General features: G+C 42.8%; 1 protein-coding gene across 2 annotated transcripts in view; it reads right to left on the reverse strand.

The window, feature by feature from the left end:
• Window positions 1-12119, reverse strand: part of PLXNC1 (plexin C1) — a 157124-nt gene that overhangs the window by 112489 nt on the left and 32516 nt on the right. For both annotated transcript variants that reach the window (XM_025284337.3, XM_044941823.2), the window contains exons 3-4: window positions 6626-6760; window positions 2411-2511 (exon numbers count right to left, since the gene is read on the reverse strand). In XM_025284337.3, coding sequence (XP_025140122.1) covers window positions 2411-2511; window positions 6626-6760 — 236 coding nt within the window. The remainder of the gene's footprint in view (window positions 1-2410; window positions 2512-6625; window positions 6761-12119) is intronic.

Raw genomic sequence — 12119 nt, forward strand, 5'->3', positions numbered from 1 at the left:
GTGGCTTGTGAAAGCAGAACCAGGAGTACCGCTCTCACTTCAAGAGCAAGACCATGGAGCTCACGTGCACCCTGACACTGTCTGGCAATTGCTCTTCATTTCCCAGCTCTGCGCTCTCGTCCTCTCTCTTCTGTACCTTCTCTCACTTCTCCCTTCCAACTCCAGGGCTTCCTCCCTCACCTCGCTCTCACTATCATACATTCCTGAAAATAATGCAAAGTCACACGAAAAGACACTGCGTACGCTTCCACCACTGACCTGCTCCTGAGCCCGTATTTTCCTCCTGCCCTCCCATGACCAAGGATGAAGGGTCCCATGCTCCTGGCTGGGGCTGGGCCCCCCACTGGCACAGAAGATCATATTTTCTTTCAGCTGCAAAAAGACAGCAAGCACCCCACAATTCTCTTCTCTCTGCTGTATTGTCAGTTTCTCCCACACTACTAGAACTTTCCCAGCTGCACAAAAACACAGTTATTTCATGTGTCTTAAAAAACAGCTCTCTGGACTTCACACTTTCCTGCAATGTCTGCTCCATGTTTCTGCTGTCTTTCTCAGTAAAGCTCTTTGAAAGAGCTGTCTCTGCTCCATCCTCTTCTCATTTTCTCTTTACAGTTTTATCACTACTTCCTGTCCTTGTCACAGTCGGCAGTAATCACCTGCTAAGTCCAGTGGTTCAATTCGCTTTTCTTGCTCGACATCTCAGCACAATCTAGCACGATGGACCACTCCCCTCCTCCTTTCTTCCCTGGGCCTCCAAGAAGCCACCTTCTTTGGTTTTTTCTCTCACTTCTGGCTGTTCTCTCAGCTCTACTTCTTCATCTCCCTGACCTCTAAACCCTGCACCAATGCTCACTGAACTCAAAGCTCAGTTCTCCAACTACTCCTCTCCTCAATCTATGCCCCCTCCCTCACTGGTCTTACGACTTCACGACGTGTATCATCTGAACACTATTAACCCCCCAAATTCACATCTCTAATTCAGACATCTCTTATGAATGCCAGACCTGTGTTTGTCCATAGAGTGGCCACTAGCTACATGCGGCTATTTAATCACATCACCACTGTGACCATCACCACCAGCTCCACCACTGTTACTGAATTAACTCCTGCACAGAGCTCTGCAAACCCAGAGAATGTACGTCAGTGGAAAGGGTTGGAAAGATTACAGCAAAACTGCTTAGTGAGTGTGAGGCAATACCGGTCTGTTTGTGATCAGTTAATTTTCTTCAAGTCTAGTCTTAGGCAAGCCACAAGAAGAAAACGTTCCTACCCAATTACAATTATTCATGAGACTCTTCCTGGCCCTGCTTCTTTTGTCTGCCGGTGATTCTGACGGCAACAGCCCGGTAAGGAAGCTCAGCGAAAGGCAAGGGCAATTATGCATCTTGCTGCATCTCAGCTTCAGACTTCCTCCATGAACTCTTAATTAATTCCATCCCCATATTTTTATTTTGTTTCCTGAACCTCTGGCTTATATTGTATTTCCCCACACCCCTTCATTCCTCTTGCCTTCCTCCCCGCAAAAGCCTCCCAAATTCTCTTTCTCAGCCTTCTTTTCTTTCCCCAAATTGCCCCTTGTTTAGCCTTCAGCTTCTCTGCCCCTGTTCTACTCTTTCTTATCCTTTTTCACCTTTAAAAACTGAAAGCACCAAACTGACAGACACTGTTACGGTGTGTGTGTGTTTTTTTTCCCCTCTGCCTGAGCTGCAGCAGGCTCTCCTCTCCTCACTTCTATAGCAGAGCCTGAGTACTGGGTTGCCATGGCAACAGTGAATCCAACCAGGCCGGTCCCAGCGACACTGGGAGCTGCCATGGCGAGGAAGCTGCTACAAGTCACCCTGAGCCTAGATGGGTCGTGAACATCGTAATTCAAGACCGAGCTGGGCAGATTCTGCCCGGAGACTGCGACTGCACATCAGGCCCGTGCACAGCTGTACCGCGCATCAGGAGACATCATCATCAATAATCAGGCTTCCATGGAGCCAACCGAATGCGTGACATCATGAGGATTCATTTGAAACATTTCAAACATGCCTATTCTTTTATCTCCGCTGAGGGAGAACCTTCTGTCTCTCTCTCTCTCTCTCTCTCTCTCTCTAGTCTTGGAGAACTCTGCAGAAAGTAAAAGAAAAACTGACAGCCCCAACTTATCCCCTCTCCCCCACCTCCAACTCCCCCTACCCTTCCAGCCTGGGGACCCTCTCAGCCGTCCAGGTCAAATGATTTCAGTAACACCGTCGTGGCTGGGAACATCCCCGAGAATGCATTTGGATTACACAATGATATTTTAGTGGGCGCCGAGATCAGTTCCCCCAGGTCATTGCAATGGATCCTTAAAGTAGGGCAACAAGTGTGCAGCCGCATCACACAGTTTCAAAACTGCAAGTCGGTGAGAAAACTCAGGAAATACCTTTGTAGCGAATGGCACCAACCGCAGTGAGGGTCTGTTGCTGCTAAACACTCCCAACAGGATTTATGTTTACCGCAGTTCGCAACACGAATTCTCCTCACCTAAAAATAAAGATGATGGCAGCTCAGATGGAATTATAAGCAACACCAGAAAAACTCCAACACCTTATCTGATGAAGGGCCACGAGGAGACATTTATCAACTCAAATGCTGAATGTCTGTGTAATGACATCGGGCAGTGGTTCTCAAGTCCTAGGGTATGGAGTTTATCAGCATCTCCTGGGGGAGCTTTTGAAAGGGCAGATTCCCAGACCCCCTGCCGCTGAGACTTAAGTTGAGCAGGACTGGGGCAGGGGCCTAGGAATCTGTATTTTTAAAGAGTTCTCACAGGTGAACCTCTGTTAATCTCTGCTAACAGGTACATAGTTAGCTTTCTGATCTGCTAATAGTGATTTCCAAGATCATGGAATCAGGTCACCTGGTTTTCAGAGAGTGAGTCAACAGCACCTTGGAGATGAGCATCAGGGGAAAGCAACAGGCTCTGACCCCAAATGTCAGCAGCAGGTTGACCCTTGGCATGGAAATGAGGACCACCCTCCCACACCCTTCTCAGGGGTGTTCCATCACCTCAGCTCCCAGCTCACTGCTCACACTCTCTCCACTGAAGGCGAAAATATAAGAAATAGGAGGAGTTTTCCAATCATTCTCAGCCCCTGGAGCTGCCTCTTCCAGTTGTCAGGTAATAGGAGCCCCCAGAGAGGGAGATGGTGATGGGCAAACCCAGGCCCCAAAGGCAGGCCAAGCCTCCAAGCAGGGTCAGGGGAGACAGGGAGGACCTGAGCCTTACACAGCACATTTTTTGCAGGCAAAATCCCACAGCAGATAGTCAGGAAACCTGTAGAACTCAGAGCCAGGAAGTTGTACCTGCTGGAGACCATAAGTAACTTCTTAAATCATACAGAGAAACAGAGAGTTCTAGAAGGAGTTTGTGAGAAAAGCAGAGTCCATTCTAAGTTGAGTCCATTCTAATGAACAGTGCATTCTAAGTTGACTTTGTGGAGAATAACCACACCCATCATCTCAGTTCCCAGGGTGGCTGACAGATGCAGCGGGCAGGCCACCAGCCTGAGCCGAAATTAATCAGAATGTGGATACTTCCTTGGAGCTCACAGGACATCTTTGTAATTCTGGGGTGTTTTCACAAATGTCACGGACTCTCTCTGACCTTGTTTTCTCACCTGTGACACGGTGACGGCAGTGCTGACTTCACAGGGTTATTACCACCATTGCCCAGCACATAATACACACTCAATAAATCTTGGTTCTTGCTACTACATTGGAAAAAGTTTCCACGGTCCAACACACATGCGAAACCTCACAGGCAAAAAGCAAACTAGGTTTCCTTAGCACAAGGCTTCTGAGAGCATTTGAATGCTCTGGTTATGATACTCTAGGAGGGATATAGTAGGTAACATCTGCTCTCAGGACCACTGTTGCTCAGAACATTTAGTACAAAATGAGTCTCCAGAACATTCTATGAGAACTACTCTGAAAAAAAAACGTGAAAGTGTTAGTCGCTCAGTGCTGTCCAACTCTTTGCAACCCCATGGACTGCAGCCTGCCAGGCTCCTTGCGTCCATGAGATTTCCCAGGCAAGAATACTGGAGTGGGTAGCCGTTTCCTTCTCCAGGGGATTCTTCCCAACCCAGGGACTAAACCTGGGTCTCCTGCATTGTAGGCAGACTCTTCACCGTGTGAGCCACCAGGGAAGCCCATGTTAAAGAAAGGGCACCGTGACTACTACGTTGGACCTGCTTCTCTAACTTAACACATTAAAGGAGTTATTCCACAACAATGTAGCTATCCCCATGTGGTTGTTTTTAATGACCAGGTGTTCTATGGATACACCAGGGCATTTCAGTTTGTCTGTTCCTATCTCCCCAAGAGTTGAGGAAGGATCTTCCTTGGGTTTTGCCTCTGTAGGGCCTATCTTGGCTAAACCAGAAAACCAGAGTCTTACTAATAGGAACTCCAGCAGTGAATCTAAGTGAAGAAAGTAAAAATAGCCAGCTCTGATGCCCAGTAGAAAACTCTTCCCAGGTCTTCAGGCTTTGAATGGCCAGACTAGAACTCTTCACCTTCAGAAAGTGAGAATCTATCAACTACTGGTGATTCTCACTGTGGTTCTCGGCCTACAGTCTGGGATTTGGGGGAAGGATTTATGAGCTATTTGCAATATTTCAAAAAGCTGATTACAAAAACATGCACAGACTAAGCAAGGCTACAAGTGTCTTTGCTTTGAGCTGGAATTTTATCAGCTCCCTGTGGTAGCATACTCAGCACTCTGAGTGGCTGTTTTGAGATGCCCTTGATAAATAAAGCCTGAGAATGGGAATTGTTACTTAATAAATGCAGTTTGTTGAGTAGACAAAAATCTTTCAACTATGGGAGCCCTGGGGGAAGAAATATAATAGACAGTGTTTAAATGTTGAAGCAAGCTGTTTGCAAAGGTTCTGTATGGTGAAGAACAAAGGTATATGAGATTCACTGGCCATCTCAACGTGGTCATTTTGAATAGCTGCCTTTTCAACATGCAAAGGGCAATATGGCCTTTTTAGGAAAGTCAGAAGCTCTAAATGGCTTGCACATCATCTCTGTGACTTGGCCAGTACATGGAGACTGATGTCATTGCTGCTCTGCTTGGAATAATAGAGAAGAAAAGAATGAAAAATGGGGGTGGGCTGAGAGCATGTGACATTCATCATATAATTATGTAAGTCTCAGTTATCTTTGCACTTTGTATGTTCAAATGGTCATGAGTCAAAACAACCATGAAAGAATGTTTGGTTTTCACAAATTTGGGGTTGATCCTACTTATTACGGGCTTTGACAGTGTATTAAAAAGCAGAGACAGCACTTTGCTGACAAAGGTCTGTATAGTCAAAATTATGGTTTTTCTAGTAGTCATGAATGGATTTGAGAGTTGGACCATAAAGAAGGCTGAGCACTGAAGAATTGATGCTTTCAAACTGTGGTGCTGGAGAAGACTCTTGAGAGTCCCTTGGACTGCAAGAAGATCAAATGAGTCAATCCTAAAGGGAATCAACCCCGAATATTCACTGGAAGAACGGATGCTGAAGCTAAAGCTCCAATACTTTGGCCACCTGATGTGAAGAGCTGACTCACTGGAAAAGACCCTGATGCTGGGAAAGATTGAGGGCAGGAGAAGTGGGTGACAGAGGATGAGATGGTTGAATGGCATCGTTGACTCAATAGACATGAGTTTGAGCAAACTCCGAGAGGTAGTGAAGGACAGGGAAGCCTGGCGTGCTGCAGTCCATGGGACTGCAAAGAGTTGGACATGATTTAGTGAGTGAACAACAACAATCATGGACTTTAAGATCAGGGTAGAATTTAAGTCCTACCCCTGACAAGGCCTTATATGTATATATCCATGAAAAGATATTTAGCCTGAGTCCTAGATTCTTCATATACAAAACAAGGGTAATTTTTATCTCACCACATTATTGACAGCTTTTGTTAACATTGTTTATTATATTTGGGGGTTGGTGTGTTTGTGTGTACAATTCTATGCATCTAGAGAGACTCCCTTTGGAATAGTAATTAGTACAGCATCGGTAGGAACTCAATAATAATAATTCCCCTCTTCTTTCCCTTGGTGAAAGCTCTTTAAAACTGAAGAAAATGTAAAAAGGCATCCTTTTTATTTCAGTAAGCAGAAGCAAGAAGAAAAACTAAAACAGCCAGATAAATTAAGAGAGGGAGGGTGGGTGCCATATATTTCCTGGTTCATGAATGTGTATAAGACTGTGGCCTGATATTAACCCCAAATTCCAAAGCCAATCCCATTGGGCATATTCATAAATGCATCTAACTGTTCAATGCCCACATGATAAATGTGTAAATTCAGTTACCTTGCTGATTATGCACCCATTTGCAAGCACACACTTCTCTGAAAAACTTGGCATTGGAAATATAGCCAATAATAAAATTGTCTAAATAGGTAATATTTCTTGCTTACTTACTGACAGTAAGGTTTTTAATTCCATGCCTGTGAACCACGGCAGGTCTTCTCAGAGCTTGCAGCAGTGTTTAAACTCAGTAGTTCATAGTACAAGCTTTACCATCGGATAATGACATCAGTCAAACAGTCTGTATTCATAAGACAGAAATGGTAACTAGTATTTCTACCTACCTCTTTTCCAGCTGTTAGGTAGATGTAGATATTCTTCTTAGGATGAGGAACAAGTTTGTAGAAAACAGGTGTTTCTTCTTTGATTTCATAGATAACCTCTGGACAATTCGAGGCCAAATTTTCACTGAGAATAACCTGTTTTTTTTTTAAAAAGAAATAAAACGTCCATTAAATAATTTGAATTTCAGGGTGGCAAAACTTACTGCTTAATCCTAAGACTACATCCTTTCTTCCTCACTATGCACTCTGGCTGGGATGCCACTTTCCTTAATCTTCGGCTCATGTCTCAGCCTTCAAGGCCAGTGATGACAAGCTTGGTATTTCTGCTTTTGTAGGGGACGAAGCTGTGCATGCACACACACACAAGGTCACTCTTCAGTGCTGGGCAGTATCCTTCCATGTGGAAGCCCACTGTCCACAATTTCTGACCATGGGGGCCTTATGAGACGCTCCAGGACAGCTTCAGTAGTGCTATGCCAAGTGATCTTGAAACTAAAGGCAGTCAGTTTGACAGATATTTGCATGGGTTACTCTGATTTGCCCATGTGAGTCTGCATGGCTATGTGTTTTAAAGTAACCAGGACAACTTAGCAGGCCTAAACAAGTAGGTACTTGTTTATACATCAAATATAAGTGTGGCTTTGAAACTGGCCATTCCTGAGCTTCATTCATCTTTTGTCAATAAATATCTACTGAACATCCACTATATTATTCTGGCACATTCTAGATGTTTGCAAAATGGCAGTGAACAAATGGCGGGAAGATTCTGCCCTTATAGAACTTATATTCATGTGCATGTGTGTGGTGAGGGGCAAAATGATAATTAACAACGATTTATAAAGTTATAAAATACACCAGCAGGTATTTTATATCATAGGGAACTACATTCAATATCTCATAATAATCTATAAAGGAACAGAATCTGAAAAAGAACCGATTTATACATGTACAATTGAATCACTTTGCTGTACACTAGAAATTAATCCACAGTTATAAATCAACTATACTTCGATATTTAAAAAATATGTTAGCAGGTGATACAGGTCCAAGTAAAATGAGATGGAAGATGCATGTTCAATGTAAGCTTCATTAGAAGGCGACGTTCATTAGAGACTTGCAGGAGATTCTGGAGCAAGTCACTTAGGTATCTGAACAAAAGACGCTCTTAGAAGAGCAATCCATTGGTGCAAAGGCCCTAAAATGAGAGCAGACCAGTATGACCTGAGCAAAACTAGCGAGGTAGAAGGGAGTGGACAGCAAGGTAGTAGGGTGGATCACATAGGTTCTTGTTGGCCTGTGTAAGGATTTTGCCTCTTACTCTGGGTAAGAGACAGGGAGCCACAGCAGGGCTGTGAGCATAGAAGTGATACAGTGAGGAGGTGTGGTTTGAAACATGGCTAGGAAGGCTGCTCAGGAGACTATCACCCTAACCCTGGGGAAACAGAACGGTAGTTCGGTCTCAGGTTTGCCTCCTGGCTCTGCCCTTCCAGTAGCTGTGCTACTCTGAGCTAGGAGTTTACTGAAGCTCCCTGGGCCTCAGTCTCCTCATCTCTAAAATGGAACTCATAATGCTTTCCTTATACACAGTTGTTGTAGGACCAGATAAGAATTATGAACAATGCTTAGCACATAACCAATACTCGATGGATAATAATCTATTACTAGATTGCATGCTCTTCTTGGGTAGGCACCATGTCCTAATCCTCTCTGTACCCACCCCTTTGCCCCAAACAATACAATGCTTTTCAAAGTGAAGATGTTCAGCATTTTGTCATTTTGAAAACATCCAGATACAGCATCTATATTCATTCATCTCTCTACCACTGTGGCCATTGGTTACACTGGGCATATAATTTGGAAAAAAAAAAAAAACAAACTGGCACCTGAGATTCTTTTCAAAGTCTACAACACATTTACTGAGCTATAACATGCCTGTGCCGCACATCCTGATGGTGAGCATGTTTTTGCTATTTAACCATAGGCTCCTTATCAGTTTGGCAGATGGAACTGCATCCTGCATGCACTCAGGATCTGGACCTGTCCTGTGATGGTGATTTCCTTCCATCATCTGTTCTGAGTCAAACCTGGGTGGATTTGGTGTAACTGGTAGCTCATGAGAAGCACATGAACTGCTAAGTTCAGTGGCAGCTCTGGAAAAAATCAATGTAACTAAATACATTAAATATGACTTTTAAAAAAGGAAAAGCAATATTTAGGTCCCAAGGGAGTTGGGAAAGGTCTGTACCCCAAGTCATTGAAAAATGACTCTACAGCTGCACCATCCAATATGGTAGCCAGTAGCCACACAGGGCTACTTAAATTTAATTAAAAATTCACTTTCTCAGCCACATGAGTCACATTTCAAGGAATAACTATCCACATATGGCTAGTGGTTATCATATTGTGAGTGCAGATAGGCAGCATTTCCATCATCAGGGAAAGTTCTGTTAGAGACTCTGGCCTACAGAGAACGGTGAGCCAAGGGAGACCTCAGGGAGGGACTGACCAAGTGTGGACTTGCCAGGCTCCTGTCTTCCCATCTCTAATTCACATTCCTTATTAATCAGCTCAGATGCAAACAGCTGATCTGGTTCTTGGAAAGTGGTTGTATAGAAGGATAGAGATAGAAATCAGATAAAAATAAAAATAAGATTGATAGAAGTTCAAGTCAGGAGAAGAAAACCTGCTGTTCAGATCTCTGTTGACGAATTGATCGGATAAAACCCATCATTTGGGAGGAACACCTAGGAAGCATTCTTGCCAATAGAGCTGAAGCCAAATCTGGTAAGCCTTTAGTGCTAACATCCATTTAGCATTAGGAAACAGAAGGGGTAGAGGAACAAGCTAAATGGTACCACAAGGATGTGAACAGCCACATCCACAATATGAGACATTCCACAGGACCACAGACTTCCCTTCCTCAAAAAGTCAATGGAGGTGAACCAAACAACAAGAGGAGGTCACACGGATTCAGAGAAACAGACCAACCTCAATGTCATTTTAGGATCTTGTTCAGATACGTTGTTCAAGATATTGTTCAGATATCTTGATCAGATACCAATTTGAAGAAAACAATTTTAAAGAGTTGGACACAACTGAGCGACTGAACTGAACTGAACTTACAGCTATACATTTCTCTGTAAACAATACTGTAGCTGCATCACATAAATTTTGTATGTTGTATCTACATTTTTATTTATCTTAAAGTATTCTGTAATCAAAAAAAAAAAAGACATTCTTGAGTCAATCAGGGAAATTTAGTTATTTAGACTTGTTATTAGATAATTCTTGGAGAAGGCAATGGCACCCCACTCCAGCACTCTTGCCTGGAAAATCCCATGGACGGAGTAGCCTGGTGGGCTGTGGTCATGGGGTCGCGAAGAGTCGGACATAACTGAGCGACTTCCTTTTCACTTTTCACTTAATTATAATTTTCCTATTAATATTTGTGATAACAGCTTTATGGTTGTAGTGATATAAAGAAATGATCATAGTTTCTCAGACATGCATAATAAAATATGTATGAGTGAAATGACATAGTGTCTTGGATTTGGTTTAAAATTTAAAAGTAAATAAAAACATACTTTTTATTTACTCATGTCACTCATCCCCTTTCAGTGAGTTAGAAGCTGCCGTGTAGTTGTTACTGGAGCTTATTTATTTCTGGAGCATGGGGGATGCAGATGAGTAGGGGCTAGAAAGATCTTATCTGGGTCAATACAGATTTATTTACTAGATCCCTTGGAGACAAGGCATCAGTATTCTCTCTAAAACTTGGAACTATGGCAGGGAAATTGCTTTTTTTTTTTCTTTAAATTACCAATGTGTACTTGTACCAGGATTTGCCAGTTTCCTGAACAAGCTACCTTGAGTGGCCAACACTGAAGCTTGTCCCAATAACTAGAGACGCTGGGTTTAAAGGGACATGCTTCATTGTTGGTGAGAGTAAGACTTCTCCAGAAGGTAATTTGGCATCATCTATCAAAATTATAGAACACATATCCTTAGACCCCACAGCCCTTAGTATATATGTGAAATGATAGATGTAATGGGGACTTAATGCAACATCGTGTGTTCCGACAAAGGACTGAAACAACCCAAGTATCCAACAATAGGGATCCAGGTAAGTAAGCTACAGTGCAAACAATAAGTGCTATTTAGCAATAAAAAGAATTAGAAAGCTTTTTATGTATTATATGTTCAAACATATTATGTATTATATGTTCAAAATGCTATGTTAAATATGTATATCTACATGTATACACACATATAACACATATGTTTAATAAACGGGGAAAAGACTATCCTCCCCCTTTTGCTTGTAGACATATATAAAATATCTCTGTTTTATAGAGAGGTATTTGGTTGCCCCAGAAGTCAAGAATGGGTGACTTAACACTGCATGTTTTCTTGGTTCTTTTGAGTTTTGAACAATGCTAATACATTGTCTTTAAACATACATGCACACAATCTAAATTTCAAGTGTTTGAGGATGAGTGGGTCAAATGGTTTTTCTTTTTGCTAGATTATGCAGAGAATGCTCTCCATAGCCCCAAGGAAGTTTCCATGTTCATCACATTTTTAATTTTACTAAACCACAAGTTACACAGAGAGACTGGGGTCTCTGTTTCAGCATGATCTTTATCTCTCTCAGATGACTCCAGGAGAGGATGGGGAAGACTCTCTTTCTGCTCTGGATTTCTATTAATATCACCTCTGACCCCACCCAACCCCAGCCCAGCACATGGATGCTGAGAGAACCCTTAGATCTTCTAACTGCAAAAGTCACATCCACTTCAACACAGAAAAGCCAGCCAGCAAGACTGGAGCTGGGCAGCCTCGGAAAAGAACACGATCAGTGAAGTGATGCAGGAAGTAATGGTGAGTCACAGAAACCCAAAATGGGTTGAGTTTTGCATAGGAGAAAATGCCTCCAACACACACACACACTCCTCGGGCATGATGTGGATTTTCAACTGTTGCTTCCAGGATACATGCTTGTTATAGATCTAATCTGAAGTCAATTTGAGTCTCTGCCATGTATATTCTCATAAACCCTTTCATCCTTTGAGTCTCAAAAGTCACCTCCTCTGAGAAGCCTTCCCTGGTCACCTTTCTATGGTACCCCACTGTCCCTCTCTACCCATCACTCTGCTGTCTCCATGGCATTTACCACCTTGTGAAATGACTTCACCACTAATTAATCCATTTACTCGTTCCCTGTCTTTCTCTTCCCACCAAGAGCGTAGGGGGATTGTCGGTTTTGTTCACTTTTGTATCCTTGGCACCCAGAAAAGGTCCTGGCACATAAAAAAAGGTGCCCAATAAATATTTATTAAATGAAAAACATACTTTATTAGCATTCAAGATTTTATAGGGCTCTTCAGATTTTTTCCAGCTGCAGCCTGTGTAGAAAACAAATTTTTCCCGATGGAGGATTTCAGTTAGTGTCAACATATTGTTTCTGTTGACATCTTCCTGAAGCCTCAAGGCA

The sequence above is a fragment of the Bubalus bubalis genome, chromosome 4 (genome assembly GCF_019923935.1).
Source record: "Bubalus bubalis isolate 160015118507 breed Murrah chromosome 4, NDDB_SH_1, whole genome shotgun sequence".
Taxonomy (NCBI): domain Eukaryota; kingdom Metazoa; phylum Chordata; class Mammalia; order Artiodactyla; family Bovidae; genus Bubalus; species Bubalus bubalis.